General features: G+C 46.0%; 1 protein-coding gene across 4 annotated transcripts; it reads right to left on the reverse strand.

Moving 5' to 3' along the window:
* Positions 1-805: 805 nt before the first annotated feature.
* ETHE1 (ETHE1 persulfide dioxygenase) lies at positions 806-15,594 on the reverse strand. Of its 4 annotated transcripts, none has more exons than XM_036275847.1 (7): positions 15,467-15,594; positions 15,017-15,161; positions 14,760-14,875; positions 3,863-3,992; positions 1,743-1,832; positions 1,237-1,353; positions 806-993 (listed from the first exon to the last, which is right to left on the reverse strand). In XM_036275847.1, the coding sequence occupies exons 1-7, from the start codon at positions 15,545-15,547 to the stop codon at positions 941-943; spliced, it is 732 nt and encodes a 243-aa protein (XP_036131740.1). In that variant the 5' UTR covers positions 15,548-15,594; the 3' UTR covers positions 806-940. The 4 variants fall into 4 exon arrangements, with proteins under 4 accessions (XP_036131740.1, XP_036131739.1, XP_036131741.1 ...); XM_036275846.1 differs by having other exon boundaries at positions 14,760-14,908; positions 15,467-15,591; XM_036275848.1 differs by lacking the exon at positions 3,863-3,992 and having other exon boundaries at positions 14,744-14,908.
* Between the last annotated feature and the right edge of the window lie 589 nt (positions 15,595-16,183).

The raw sequence follows: 16,183 nt of genomic DNA on the forward strand, positions 1-16,183 counted from the left end.
GGGACTTTGGGACAAATCAATGAGTATGATGATTAGGGTGGGCAGTGACATGGCTGCTGTCATTCACTGTGCTGACAAACGTTCTATGGCTTCTACTGAAAACCTTGACTGCTTAAAACAATTCCTCAGAGTCTCATCAGCTCAATTTCAAATGATAAGAAATCCTCTTCTTTTCACCCATAGTTTATAATGGATGATCACTTCTCCATTGCTGAGGAACCCTCCACTGCTTGTCACTATAGATACAGGGGTCAGTCTATGTCCATCACACATATCAGATTTCCTGGGCATCTTAAATAGCTGAGCGCTTGAATTGCAGAGGTCAATTCCCCATGTGGTTCCTCTTGCCAAATTTATTTTTAAGTCTAATATCAACTATTTCTCCTGTACCCCATCTTACAAGGCTAACAGTTTCACTTTTTCAATTTAAAAAATTTTAATCTTCCTTTAAAAAAAAAAAAAAAAGTGGTTAACACTGATGCCAAGCACCTCACACATATAGACTCATTTTATAGATAAGAAAATCGAGGCCTGGAGAAAAGAATGACCTTATCCTGGGTCTCATGGGGGGAAATGGCTCAAACTCAACATGGTGTTCTAATCTAAGGCACTGAGAAGCCCTGCCCCAGACATCTGTTCGTTTCTGCTCTTTTGAGTTAGAATATCTCCTCCTTTGGGCTCTCTGGCTCTGCACCTTGTCCCACTCTCTGGCCTCTCCAGGGACTAGAACTAACCCCCAGGCACCTCAGCCCAGAAGCCCAGCTGTTTCCCCAGAAAACAGACAGAAGTCAGATTCAGAGCAAGAAAAAATTTTTTTTTATTTAAGAAGCTTGAGGGCAGGTGAGGGAGGGGAAGAGAAGAGAGGTTCCAGTGGTAGTACTTTTCCCCTCACCCCACCTAGTGCATTTTTAATGGATATGAGCACCTGACAGAGATAATGTCAGGAAGGGGGGGTCTGGACCCCACAGCGCATGTTAGCTGGAACAGCCACATCTGAAAGTAAGAAACCAATGGTAAAACCAATGTGCCCCAGCAGGTGCCCTCTCCCCAAGCTTAAATGGAACCCAGAAATCCTAAGAGCTGTCTTCTTTGGGAAACTAGAGTTCTGGCCCTGAGCCTCCTCCTCCCTCAGACCCAGGGGTCCTGGCCCCCAGCTCTTCCTCCCTCAGACCCAGGAGTCCAGGCCCCCAGACCCTCTTCCCTCAGACCCAGGGGTCCAGGCTCCCAACTGCTCACCTATCTGCTGAGGCTTGGGCAAGTTCAGGTTGTCCATGACCTTGATGAACTCCTCACAGCTGAGGGTGAGCCGAGGGTTCAAAGTCTTCTCCTCCTCCACAGTGGACACTGTGAGCCCTAGAGGCCGAGAGGGGGAGGAATGTCCATCCTTCGGTGTCTCAGGCCTCCCAGGACTACATTTCCCAAGAGGCTTTGGGGTTCCTGGGAAGAATAAGCTTTTCCCAGAATGTTCCTGAAATTGCTTTCTCTCCTAAACGGGCAATCTGGGAAATGTAGTTTCTCACAGTTCCCTGGACTATAAATAGGTCCCAGGAAAATCTATGCCCTCCGGAATTCTAGGAATTGTGGTTTCTACATCCACACTCAGTACACATAAGCACTTGATTGTTTTGGCCAGAGGAATTTCTGGGAATTGTAGGCCCATGCCCCATGAGGATTACAGCAGTTTGGTGCTCCCTGTCAAATAGTAGTAAATTATTCCCATACCTCCTCTAGGAAGCCCTCACCATGGTAATCATGAGCAGGGTAGATCAGACAGTCTCCTGGGAGCGTAAAGATCTTTTCGTGGACCGAGCGGTACAAGGTCCTAGCACAGCCTGGGGAGGAAAAACTCAGAGATCAGACTGTTTTGGGAGTGGATACAGAGGAAAATAGGCGCCTCAGAGAGAAAAAGACAGAGAGAGATGGAGAGATAAGGGGAGAGGAAAGAGGAAGTAAGAGGCAGCCTGGGGACCTGGTTACCACTGCCAGCTCAACATGCCACGTCTTTCCCCTCCTCCAGTCTTGCTCTCCTCCCACAAGGCAGCTAATTCTTTCCAGTCTAGCCCTGGCCGGTTTTGCTCAGTGGTTAGGACATCAGCCCAAGGACCAAAGGGTCACAGGTTCAATTCCAGTCAAGGGCATGTACTTTGGTTGAGGTTCGTCCCCCGCCCTGGTTGGGTTAGTATGGGAAAACAACCAGTCGATGTGTCTCTCTCACATGGATGTTTCTCTCTCTCCCTCCCTCCCACTCTATCTGAAGATAGATGGAAAAGTATCCTTAGGTGAGGATTAAAAAAAAAATCTTATCAATCTACTGTCAACCTCACATTCACACACACACACACGCACGCACTCATTCAAAAGTCAGCAAAACCCTGAGATTCTGACTCTTCCTTCCCACAGCGAAACTCCAGCAGCTAAACCCCAAATGTAACACGGACCCCAAGCAATCAAAACACTGACTCTAACAATTTCCTAGCAGTCAAACTCCTGAATCTAACTCCACTTGCCCCCCACAGACACCTCCAGCAGCTAAACCCCTTATTGGGTTTTAAAATATGTCCACAAACTGACACTCCTCAAAATATAACACCAATTCCCTTGACCTTGACTTAGTGGTCTGGATTAAGGGAGTATCTAAAAAATAAGATATTGCAGAAATGACAGAGTTTAATTTAAGAAACTAGGTATTAAAAGAAATTAGGGCCCTGGCCAGTTTGGCTCAGCGGTTGAGCATCGTCCTGCGGACCAGAGAGTCTCGGGTTCGGTTCCCTCTAGGGGCACGTACGACAAAAAAAAGAAATTAGGGCTCTGGTTAGAGTGTCAGCCCTCAACCAGAGTCAAGGGTTCGATTCTGGTCAAAGGCATGTACCTGGGTTGCAGTTCAGTCCCTGGCCCTGGTCGGGGTTGTGTGGAACCTGTCTGTCTCTCTGTCTCTCTGTCTGTTTCTCTCTCTCCCTCTCTCCCCCACTCTGTCTGAATATAAATGGGAAAATATCCTTGGGTGAGGATTTATAAAAAAAAAATTAGGTCTCCTGCCCTGGCCGGTTTGGCTCAGCCATTAGAGCGTCAGTCTGTGGTCCGGAGAGACCCGGGTTCGGTTCCTGCTAAGGGCATGTACCTCGGTTGCAGTTTGTCCCCGGCCCTGGTTGGTCGTGTGGGTGGCAGCCACTCAATGTGTCCCTTTCACGTCGATGTTTCTCTCTCTCTATCTTTCTCTCACTCTACCTGAACAAAAAAGTGGAAAAATGTCCTCAGGTGAGGATAAAAAAAAAAAAATTAGGTCTCCTGATTGGGGAGAATCCAGCTGCCATGTTGTGACGACACTTGGCCCCACAAAGAGGTCCACGTGGACAGAGGTCCACGTGGGAAGGAACGGAGGCCTCCTGCCCACAGCCAGGGCCAGCTTGCCAGCCATGTGAGTGAGCCTCCAGGGAAATGGATCCCCCAGGCCCAGGCAACCCTTCAGATGACTGCAGCCCAGGCCCACAGCTTGACTGCAACCTCATGCAAGACCCTGAGTCAAAACCACCCAGCTATGCTGCTCCCAGAGTCCAGGCTCTCAGAAACTGTGTGAGATAATAAATGTTAATCATTGTTTTAAGCCACTCAGTTATGGGGTAATTTATTTCACAGCAATAGATAATTAACACACCCCTGAAGCTAACTGTCCCCTAACAGCTAAATTCCTCAATCTAACTGTTCTCTCATTAGCTAACCCTTGAATCTAACTCTCCCCCCAACTTCAGCAGCTAAACCTCCTAAAAGTTTAACACTCATTCATTCATTCTTGCAACTGATACTTAAAACCCTGACACACACATAACTATACTAAGATCTTGGGCTGAGGAAAGGGGCCTGTGACCTTGCTGGAAGTCCGTTCGCCCACACCCTCGGATGAGCAGGGCATCTCCAGTGAATGCCATGCTATGATCATTCAGGACGAAGGTGACACAGCCCGGGGTGTGGCCGGGGCTGGCCCGGGTCTCCAAGGCCTGGCAGGGAAAGAAAGTACAGACAGTCACCAAGAAGCCAATGGCTCTGCCCTTGTGGTGAAATTGATCCCAGGAGCCCCCACCTGACCCCAGGGTCACACCTAGATAACCTATTTTGTAAACAATTGAGTTAGATTTCCAGGCTCAAACTCCAAATGAATTAAAGGCAAGAAAATAAAACCATAAAACTGTGAGAGCTGCAAAAGTACAAATGAATCTATGCCCTCTGGTTAGGGTATAACATTCAAGTGTAATCCCTAAAAGTTGTAAATCATTAAGGAAAAGATCAATGGTTTGACTTTAAATCAATGTGAAGTTCTGCAATGTCAAAAACATCATAAACAAAACTTAAAAGGAACAAACAAGCTGAGGAATATATTTGTAACACATATACCACATGGTGGTCAGTATACTTCATATACAAACAGATCTTGCAAATCAATAAGAAAAAGAAAAGCATACTAATATAAATATAGAATATTAATCAATCATTAAGATAAAAGTTAATGATGATAGCCCTGGCCGGTTTGGCTCAGCGGTTAGAGTATCAGCCTGAGGACCAATGAGTTGCGGGTTCGATTCTGGTCAAGGGCATGTACCTCGGTTGTGGTGCGTCCCCGGCGCTGGTGGGGTGGAGGCAACCAGTCGATGTGTCTCTATCACATTGATGTTTCTCTCTCTCTCTCCCTCCCTCCCACTCTATCTGATAATAATTAGAAAAATATCCTTGGGTGAGCAATAAAAAAAAAAAAGTTAATGATGATATAAACAAATAATTACATGAAAAGATGTTTAATATCCAGTAAGTGCAAAAAGCAGGTTTCAAAGACACTTATATAGTGTCATCTTATTTAAGAATGTATTTATTAACTCTAAATATATATTTTGGAGGGACTTCCGGTCAAGACAGCGGCGTAGGTGAACGTGGTATCGCGTCCTCCCACAACCACATCAAAGTTACAACTAAACTACAGAACAACCATCATTCAAAACCGCCTGAAATCAAGCTGAATGGAAGTCCTACAACTACGGAATTAAATCAGCAGCCACATCCAGACTGGTAGGAGGGGCGGCGGCTCGACTGGCTGGTCCCACACCCACGTGTGGCGGATAAAAATCAGGAGGCTCCCTCAGCTGGGAAGGTCCTCCCTGAGGACTGAGGGGTCCCCGTCCCACACCAGGTGCCCCGCTCAGGGTTCCAGTGCCAGGAAGAGAAGTCCCCATAACTTCTGGCTGGAAAAACCAGCGAGAACTGAGGCTCAGGGAGGCTGAGGCGCTGGAGCCCCAGGCAGTTCCTTAAAGGGCCCGCGCACGGACTTATCGGACTCTCTCCCTCTAAGCTTGGAGGGGAGGCAGCTCGAGGGGCACCAGAGACACACAGGGAAGAACTGAGCTGTTTGGCACTGGAGCGAGGGCTGGAGAGGGGGCTTTCTCAGGGACAAACGTGCTGTCAGAGGCCTTTGTTCCTTTGGTGAGCCCTTCCCGGGGGCAGCAGACAGTCTCCATACCTGGGACTCCAGCAACTTGACTCACACTGGTAGCCCCACCCTGCTGACTCCCTGAGGCCCCGCCCCGCCCAACTTTCAGGCCCACCCAACTTTCAGGCCCACCCAACTTTCAGGCCCACCCAAGTGATGCCACTTGCTTAACCATAGGATGGGCTGGTCTTGGATCCTGCTTCAGGTTTTTCCTAAATTCTTTCAAACGAGCAGCATCTGGTCTCAGCGAGCCCCATACCTCTCGTTAAGTAATACACAGAAACAAACACAGGGAGGCAGCCAAAATGAGGAGACAAAGAAACAGGTCCCAAATGAAAGAACAGAACAAAACCCCAATAAAAGAACTAAGCGAAATGGAGATAAGCAACCTAACAGATACTGAGTTCAAAATACTGCTTATAAGGATGCTCAATGAACTTAGTGAGAACCTTAGTGAACTTAGGGAGGGCCTCAAGAGCATAAAAAAGGACCAGTTAGAAATCATGGATACACAGTTAGAATTGAAGGAGGCATTAACTGAAATAAAGAATAATTTACATACACAGCTTCAATAATAGAGTATGTAAGTCCAAGGAGCAAACCATCGATTTGGAATATAAGGAAGCAAAAAATCCCCAATCAGAACAGCAAAAAGAAAAAAGAATCCAAAAAAATGAGGATAGTGTAAGGAGCCTCTGGGACAACTTCAAGCATGCCAACATTCCCATCTTGGGGGTGCCAGAAGGAGAAGAGCGAGAACAAGAAATCGAAAACCTGTTTGAAACAATAATGGCAGAAAACTTTCCTAACTTGGAAACAGACATACAAGTCCAGGAAGCACAGAGAGTCCCAAACAAGATGAACCCCAATAGGCCCACACCAAGACACATCATCATCAAAATGCAAAAGGTTCAAGACAAAGAGAGAATCTTAAAAGCAGCAAGAGAAAGGCAGCTAGTTACCTACAAGGGGGTTCCCATTAGGCTGTCAGCTGATTTCTCAAAAGAAACTTTGCAGGCCAGAAGGGAGTGGCAAGAAATATTCAGAGTGATGAAAACCAAGAACCTACAACCAAAATTACTCTATCCTGCAAAGCTGTCCTTTAGAATCGATGGACATATAAAAACTTTCCCAGACAAGAGAAAGTTAAAGGAGTTCATCACTACCAAACCGTTATTATATGAAATGATGAAGGGTCTTTTTGAAGAAAAAGATAAAATGTATGAACAAACAAAATGGCAATGAATACATATCTATCAACAATGGAATCTACAAACATAATGAACAGGTAGAACAGAAACATTCTCATAGATACAGAGAACATTTTGTTGGTTGCCAGTTGGGAGGGGGGTTGGGGGAATGGGTGAAAAAGGTGAAGGGATTAAGAAGCACAAATTCATTGCTAGACTGACAAACCTCAAAGGGAAAGGGGCTGGGGGGGGGGGGGAATAAACCAAAGAACTTATATGCATAACCAATGGACACAGACAATAGTGTGGGAAAAGGTGGGAGGGGGGCGGGAGTGGGGAGGAGGGGTCAATGGGGGAAAAATGTGGAACATCTGTAATACATTTTACATCCAACAATAAAGATTTGGAAAAAAAAAATTTAAAAAAAAATAAAAGACATTAAACTCAAAAAAATATATATATATATATTTTGTTCTTTAGGCTTTTCCTATATTATCCTTTTTTATTTTTTTATTTATTGATTTGAGAGAGAGACAGAAACATCTATTTGTTATTCCATTTATTTATATGTTCATTGGTTGATCCTTGCATGTGTCCTGACCGGGGATCAAACCCACAACCTTGGCGTGTTGTGACGACACTAAACAATTAAGCTACCCAGCCAGTGCTTATATGAACCATTAAAAAAAAAAAAAGGGAACATATAACTTTATCATTAAAAATAAAACATAAAATTCGGATACACTAAGATCAACATCAAAAAACATTAAAATTCTGTAAATAAATATGGAAGGAGATTGTGTGTGTGTGTGTGTGTGTGTGTGTGTGTGTGTGTGTGTGTATAGTCTTGGGGTAGGAGTCCTGGCCAGTGTGGCTCAGTGGCTAGGGCATCGGCCCACGTACCGAAGGGCCACGGGTTCAATTCCCAGTCAAGGGCATGTACCTGGGTTACAGATTCGATCTGCGGTGTGTGCAGTTGGGGCACATGCAGGGGCAACCAACAACTTGAGACACATCAGTGTTTCTCGCCCCCACCCTTTCATGCTCTCTAAAAAAAATCAGTGGAAAAAATATGCATGGCCCCTGGACACAGACAATAGTGTGGTGAAGAGGGAGTAGGGTGAAGGGGGTCAATGGGGTAAAAAAGTGGGGATATTTGTAATACATTCAACATTAAAGATAAAAAAATTTTTTTATTTTTATTTTTATCCTCACCCGAGGACATTTTTCCATTTTTTGTTCAGGTAGAGTGGGGGGGGAGAGAGAGGAACAGAGAGAGAGAGAAACATCGATGTGAAAGGGACACATCGAGTGGCTGCCACCCACACAATCGACCAGGGCCGGGGACAAACTGCAACCGAGGTACATGCCCTTAGCGGGAACCGAACCCGGGTCTCTCAGGACCGCAGGCCGACGCTCCAACCGCTGAGCCAAACCGGCCAGGGCAAAGATAAAATTTTTTAAAAAATCAATGAAAACAATATCCTCAGGTGAGGATTAACAAATAATTAATTGATTAATTAATCTTGAGGTAGGAAAGGTTTTTCTAAGCACAATAGGAAATTCAGAGGCCATAAGGAAAAATAGTGACATATGTGGTCACATAGTTTATTTAACTTTACTATAGAAAAGAACAAAATCAGTTAAAAACCAAAAAAGAACCTCAGACACAAAATTAATTAGCAGCATGTATAAGAAAGTATAAAGTGTGAATAGCCATAATACATAAACAGCTCCCAAGTATCGATAAGAATCCCCAAAAGAAAATGGGCAAAAGAAAAAACAGGTAATTCATGGGAGAGAAAACAAATAGTCAAAACACATCTGAAAACCCTGGCTGGTGTTGGCTGAGTGTCAATTCCCAGTCAGGGCACATGCTCAGGTTTCAGGTGAGCCCTGGTAGGGGCTCTGCAGGAGGTAGCCAATTGATGTTTCTCACACTGATGTTCTCTCTCTCTCTCTCTCTCTCTCTCTCTCTCTCTCTCTCTCTCTCCCTCCCTTCCTTTCCTCTCTCTCTAAAATCAATAAAAACATATTTTAGAAAAATAAAACATCTAGCCTAGCCTGGACACTCAGTGGTTGAGCATCGACCCATGCACCAAGAGGTCACCAGTTCGATTCCCGGTCAGGGCACATGCCCAGGTTGTGGGCCAAATCCCCAGTGAGGGGCATGCAGGAGGCGGCCAGTCGATGTTTCTTTCTCTCTCTCCTCTGTTACTCTCTCTCTAAAATCAATAAAGAAAAATAAAACATCTAAAAAGATATTTGATTTCCCTTCAATGGGAGGGAGAGAGTTAAATCATAAAACCTTTATATTTACTTACCAGATTGGCAACTGTCAGTTACTTAGGGTGTTTGAGTAAAGCCCTTACATTTTCTGGGATGTGGGTACAACTCATTTGGCCATATTAGAGGGCAATTTAGCAGTGTCTATCATCTCAAAAGTGCATGCCTTCTGATCTCCCAAAGCCATTTCTAAGACTGACATGCAGAAATCCCCACACTCAATTCAGGGAAGCAATTGTCAGAGAAGAATTATTACCCTAATGATCTAATTTCTGAAACTACCTCCATAAGCTAAAGCCCATTCTTAAAAGGGATCTGTGCAAGCCCACAGCTCACTCACCTCGCAGTTCCCACGGCCCACACTGCCCCCTGGTGGCAAGTAAGTTCTCAGCTTCTTTTCTCTTGGTCCCTAAGTGTCTTCTTTTGCTCCATTCTTCAAAAGGATTTGATCTTGATATAATCATGCATTTTTATCTATGCTCTCTCAACTCAAAAACCCAAAACATCATTTTCCATTATAGTTAAATACTCTGAGCCTCCAACAGCTAAAACTTTTTAATAGATTTTTTTTTTTGAGAGAGAGAAAGGAAGAAAGGGAGAGAGAAAAAAGAATTGATGTGAAAGAGATACATTGATGGTTGCCTCTCGTTTGCGTCCAGACCAGGGATCAAACCCCCAACCTAGGTATGTGCCCTGACAAGAAATTGAACCCACGACCTTCTTGTGCACAGGACGATGCTCTAACCAACTGAGCCACACTGGCCGAGGCTAAATCTTCTTTCTTTTGTAGAAACAAAATAAGATGAAGTGATGGATGGATAGAGATGTAAGCTGTAAAATTTTTTTCAACTTGTCTGTATGCTTGAAATTTTTCATAAAATAGTAGGGGATAGAAGACTTGTTCCACATTCAAATATTTAATTCCAAATAAGAGGAAGCATGGAAATCCTTATGTGGACCATATGACGATCACCCGATTCCCTCTCTGTCCCAAATGACTAAATCAGAATCACAAAAGTGGGACCTGGGAAATCATTGTCTTGAGCAGCACCCCTCTCAATCAACACATTTAACAGGAAAGGCTAACTTTCTGAATCTACCACCTCTCATGGGAGATAAAATGTTCAAGTCTCAATAACTGCTTATTAAAACAGAAAATTCATTCTACAATGAAACCATCCAAAATTGGCCCCAAATGAGTGTAATATGTACAACCAAGTAAATAAAACTATTGGGCAGTTTCTACTAAAGTTAAACATACGTCAGTTCTGAGACCCAGCAAGTCCATTCCTTGGAACTGAGGGCAATGTCGACCAAGAGATTTGTACAAGAATCTTCAAAGCAGCACTATTCATAATAGCCCAAAACTGAAATCAGCCATCAAAAGGAAAATGGATAGATTGTCATAAATTCACACAATGAAATGCTCTACATCAGGTTTGGTGACCTATGGCTAGTGCACTAAATTGGGCCTGCCACCTGCTTTTGTAAGGTCTGAAAGCTAAGAATGGTTGTTACACTTTTTCATGGTTGAAAAAAAAAATTAAAGTAAGAATGATTATTTCATGACATGTGAAAATTATTGAAATTAAAATTGCAGTGGCCACAAATAGTTTTATTGGAACACAGCCATGCTTATTCATCTATGCATCGTCTATGGCTGCTTTCATACCAACAGGAGATTTGAGGAGTTACAACAGAGATCATGTGACCTGCAAATGGAAAATACTTACTATCTGGTCCTTTACAGAAAATGTCTGTCAACCCCTGCTATATAGCAACAGAAGGAAAGGGTCACACCCATATTCAACATTATGTACAGTGAAAAAAAGCCAGGCACAAAAGAGTACACACTGTACGATTCCTGGATAGAAGGTCCAGAACAAGCAGAACTAATGTAGAATTAAGACAGAAGAATGATCCTTTGGCGGGGTGTCAATGATCAGAAAGAGGAACAAGGAAGACTTCTGGGGTGCTGGACATGTTTTGTATCTGAATCTGGGAGGAGGATACTCAAGTGTAAACATGTAAAAATTTATCAGGCTGCACAGGTAAATATGTGCACTATGTACTATATTATATGTATGTTACAATTCAATTCTACAAAGTAGTAGGAGGAAAATAAGGGAGAGAAAAAACTGTGCCCATCTCCAAATGTGTACGAAGAACTCAGGTGAGCCCGGCAGGTGTGACTCAGCCCGTGGATTGAGCGTCATCTCGTGCACCAGAAGACTGCTGACTCAGTTCCTGATGCACATGATTGGTGCTTCTCTCTCTTCTCCCTTTCCCTTCCTCTCTCTCTAAAATCAATTAAAACACTTTTTTTTTTTTAATCCTCACCCGAGGACATTTTTCCATTCTTTATTCAGACAGAGCAGGAGGGAGAGAGAAACATCGACGTGAAAGGAACACATCGAGTGGTTGCCACCCGCATGACCCAACCAGGGCCGGGGACAAACTGCAACCGAAGTACATGCCCCTATCGGGAACCAAACCCAGGTCTCTCTGGACCACAGGCCGATGCCCTAACCGCTGAGCCAAACTGGCCAGGGCTAAAAACAAATTTTTTTAAAAAAGAACTTAGGTGAAAACCAAACAAAATGCTGAATATTCATAACGACAAATAACAACAGGTGTTGGCAAGGATATGGAGGAACTGGAACTCATTCACTGCTGGTGGGAACATAAAATGGTACAGACATGTTGGATAACAGTCTGGCATTTCCTCAAACTTTAAATATAGAGTTATCATATGATCCAGCAGTTCCATCCTAGGTATATACCCAAAGAAAGTGAAAACACACATCCAAACAAAAACTTGTATATGAATATTCCGAGCAGCATTATTGAAAATAGCCAAAAAATGGAAGTAACTAAAATGTCTATCAACTAATGAAAGGATATATAAAATGTGGTATATCCATACAATGAAATATTATTTAGCAATAAAAAGAAACGAGCCCTGGCCAGTGTGACTCAGTTGGTGGGAGCATCATTCTGTATACCGAATAGTTTGGGGTTCAGTTCCCAGTTAGGACACATACCTAGGTTGCAGGTTCAATCCCTGGTTGGCACATGTATGGAAGGCAATCAATCAATGTTCTCTCTCACATCAATACTCCCCCTCTTCCTTCTCCTCTCTATAAAATCAATAAGCATATCCTCAATGAGGATTAAAAAAAAGAAAAGAAATGAAACGCCGATATATGCTACATGTTTGTTTGTTTTTTAATCCTCACCTGAGGACATGCTTTTATTGATTTTTAGAGAGAAATGTAGGGAGAGGGAGAGAGAAACATCAGTCAGTCACCTCCTATACATACTCCTACTTGGGATAATACTCGAAACTTGGGTATGTGCCCTGACCAAGAATCCAACAGGTGACCTTTTTGTGCACAGGATGACACTCAACCAACTGAGCCACACTGGCCAGGGCTATGCTACAACATTGGTGAATCTTAAAAACATTATGATCAGCCCTAGGTGGTTTGGCTCAGCGGTTAGAGCGTCGGCCCATGGACCAATGAGTCGCGGGTTCGATTCCAGTCAAGGGCATGTACCTTGGTTGCAGTTTATCCCCGGCCCTGGTCAGGTCGTGTGGGAGGCAACCAGTTGATGTGATAGAGCCACATCCATGTTTCTCTCTGTCTCTCTCTCCCTCCCTCCCACTCTATATCCTCAGGTGAGGAATTAAAAAAAAAGTTTAAAAAAATAAACATTATAGCCCTGGCCAGTTTGGCTCAGCAGTTGGAGCATCGGCCTGTGGTACAGAGAGGCCCGGGTTCGGTTCCCGCTATGGGCACGTACCTCAGTTGCAGTTTGTCCCCGGCCCTGGTTGGTCGTGTGGGTGGTAGCCACTCGATGTGTCCCTTCACATCGATGTTTCTCTCTCTCTCTCTTCCTCTTTCTCCCTCCCGCTCTATCTGAACAAAAAATGGAAAAATGTCCTCGGGTGAGGATAAAAAAAATAAAATAAAAACAATAGTTCTTGCCCTGGCCAGTTTGGCTTAGCGTTTGAGCCTCAGCCTGCAGACCAGAGAGTCCCGGGTTCGGTTCCCACTAGGGACACGTACCACAAAAAAAAACATTATAATTAGTGACAGAAGCCAGTCACAAAAGGCCACATATTGTATGATTCCATTTCTACGAAATGTCCAAAATAGGTAAATCTATAGACAGAAAGTAGATTAGTGGTTGCCTAAGGCTATAGGAATGAAAGAGGGAAGAGACTGGGTTGACAGCTACTGGGTATGGGGTTTCTTTTTGGAGTGATGATGAGCTTAACAACAGGCTCATCTGGACTCAAAATCTGACCATTTCTAACTCTTCTAAACCCAAGAAATGCATTTTAGCACCTGACTCCTGTGTAGAGTTTACATAAATGTACAATGCATTTTTTTTATTTTTTATTTTTATTATTATTTTTTTTATCCTCACCCGAGGACAGTTTTCCATTTTTTTGTTCAGATAGAGTGGGTGGGAGAGAGAGAGAGAAACATCGACGTCAGTGAAAGGGACACATCGAGTGGCTGCCTCCTGCATGACCCAACCAGGGCGGGGGGCGGGGAGGGGGACTGCAACTGAGGTTCATGCCCTTAGTGGGAACCGAACCTGGGTCTCTCAGGACCTCAGGCTGACACTCTAATCACTGAGCCAAACCGGCCAGGGATACAACGCATTTTTTTTACCTGCTTTCAGCAAAAGGCTTAAAGCAAAGAGTCTGTAATAATTGTAGCTAAATCCTCTGATCCCACACACACACCCCTCATTTCTGCTTAATGCTCTGACTCAAACTATGCCCATTTAGCAAAATTCTCTAAGCCAGAGGCTGAGTCCTCACCCTGTTACCTGACATCCTGTCTCCAATGTCAGCCAAACTCTCTATATCTTTAGCAACTCTGATCAGAAAAAAGCCCTGCCAGTTCTCTCTCTGAGGGCAACTCCCCCCAGTGCCCTCCCCTCCCCTCCACATTGCCCTGGGTTGAAATTCTGGCCAGAAACCTGCTGATTATGCCTGGGCAGTGACAGGAAAGGCAGGTAGAAACCTTTAAATCATTCTGGTGTGAGGCAATAGCAGGGCTGGGGCCAGGGTGAGGCAAGACAAGTAGACAGTGCCTGAGGCACAACATTTAAGGAGGCAAGTTCACCAGAAAGTGCTGACTTTTTTAAAAAATTTATTAACTTGAGAGACAGAAACATCTAGTTGTTGTTTCGCTTATTTATACATTCATTGGTTGATTCTTGTATGTGCCCTGACCCGGGATCAAACCCGAAACCTTGGTGTATCCGGAAGACACTCTAACCAACTGAGCTACCCAGCCAGGGCTGGAAGGTGCTGACCTTAAGAGTGAATGCCTCATTAAAGGTTGCGCCCTAGGTGCCTCCCTGGCCTCACCCTAGTCCTGACCCTGGGCAAAGGGATGCTACTTCCTCCAACAGTGGCTCTCAGAAGACAGGGCTGGGTCTCTCCCTCAGCCCTGGTCTTAGCATTGCAGCCCTCAATCAACTTTGATGAAGTTGCCAGGCCAAAGGAGCTGCTCCAAATCTGTATGAAACTCTGAAAGTGCTGTTGACTTAAGGGGATCGGCCAGAGCACGCCTTCCCAGAGCCTCTTGCCCTAGTGCCCCACCTGCGTTAACTGCACCCTTCTTCCAGAGGCAAGAACTCAGGGGTAAGGAACTCAGGCCTGAGACCTCTCCTACCCCAGGACTGAGGAGCCCAGGCCCCCAGCTCCCTCTTCCCTTAAGCTCAAGAAGTCCAGGCTACCACCCTCTCGAGGACCCAGTATCCAACTCACGAAGCATCCAACTCACGAAGCGCCCGAAGTGGATGGACTGTCCATCCTCTAGGTGCAGGTCCGCTTGGGCCCCACTGAGGCGGGAGATGACAGACTGGCAGCCAGGGAGTAGGGACCGGAGCAGCCCCGAGCCTGTAATGTGGTCGGCGTGGCAGTGGGTGTTCACTGGGAGACAGAGGAGGCCAGGTCCAGGAGGGCACAGGGGGGACGCAGGATTTCCAGCCCCAGCCCCAGCCCCGCCTCCCCCCGGCCGGGAGTCCGGCCCAGACTGACCAGCATACAGCAGCCGCAGCCCCAGTTCCTTGACCAGCTTGGCGTCCCGAGTCGCGGTCTCCAGAACCGGGTCGATCAGAATGGCCTCTCGGGACTCTCTGTCACCCAGGAGGTACGTGTAGGTGCAGCTCTTGGGCTCAAACATCTGGGAAGGCGGGGGGTGGGCAGGTGAGAGCACAGAACCAGACCCTCACTCACTGGGGACCTGGGAGTCCAGGCCTCAACTCGACTCGACTCGCTTCCTAAGATCCAAAAGCAGAAACCCCAGCCACTTCCTCCCCCTGGGTCAGGAGTCCGAGAACCCAGCAACTACATTCGAACCGAGGAGGCCCCGCTTCCCAATACTCCCAGCGCCCCATTCGGTGAAGAACCCAGGAACCCGGCCAGGGTCTCCCAGATCTCTCCCGATTCCAAGGGCCCAGGGCCCGCTGCCCGCCCGCCTGCGCTCACCTGCCGGAGGAGGACCGGGGCTCCAGCCCGGCTGTGCTGGCTCAGCTGCCGCACGGCGACCCTCAGAGCCGCGCTCGCCATCGCGCCCGCGGCCGGATGGGGACCGAGTCCAGGCCAGCGCCCTTTGAGGCCGGGGCACCCCGCCGACCCAGGGGGCAGGGCGAGTGCCAGGCCCGCCTCAACCCGGAGGCCGGCGCAGAGGCGGGGCCGCCTTAAAGGAGCCGTGTACGCGGGGGCGGGGCCGGGGCCGCGCTAAAGGGGACCCGGTCACTGGGGGAGGGGGAAACCTGGGCAGGGCGGGGCGGCACAGTGGGGTTGGAGGCGGGGAGGAGACATCGGAGACCCAGATGGCTGAGAACCCTTGTAACAGGGAGACATTCAAAGGGCGAGGGAGAGGCGCTGGGAGAAGCACATGGGGGGTGGGGAGCAGAAACCCAACAAGAAGCCCCAATACACTCATAGCCCTGGGGCTATTTTATAGGAAAAGCGGGTAAGACGATGGTTGGCTCCTCATTGTAAGAAAGAACAAGATAGCTATTTGGTCCAGTCACTTGAGAAACTGTCAGGTGGGTGCGTGGTTCTAAAAACAACATTTGATTCCATTAAAGTTTATTTACTTATTTTAAAAAATTTTTAATTGATTGATTTGAGATAAAGAGGAAGAGAAAGAGACAGGGAGCTCGATTTGTTGTTCCATTTATTTATGCATTCACTGGT

The sequence above is a fragment of the Molossus molossus genome, unplaced genomic scaffold (assembly GCF_014108415.1).
Source record: "Molossus molossus isolate mMolMol1 unplaced genomic scaffold, mMolMol1.p scaffold_m16_p_21, whole genome shotgun sequence".
Taxonomy (NCBI): Eukaryota; Metazoa; Chordata; class Mammalia; order Chiroptera; family Molossidae; genus Molossus; species Molossus molossus.

Bases quoted from the DNA above. Each gene is read 5' to 3' on its own strand.
- ETHE1 (XM_036275846.1), bottom strand. From the start codon at position 15,547: ATGGCGAGCGCGGCTCTGAGGGTCGCCGTGCGGCAGCTGAGCCAGCAC. The intron at 15,162-15,466 runs GTGAGCGCAGGC...CCGCCTTCCCAG, and splicing joins CCCCGGTCCTCCTCCGGCAG to ATGTTTGAGCCCAAGAGCTG. The intron at 14,909-15,016 runs GTCAGTCTGGGC...TCTGTCTCCCAG, and splicing joins GCTGCGGCTGCTGTATGCTG to TGAACACCCACTGCCACGCC.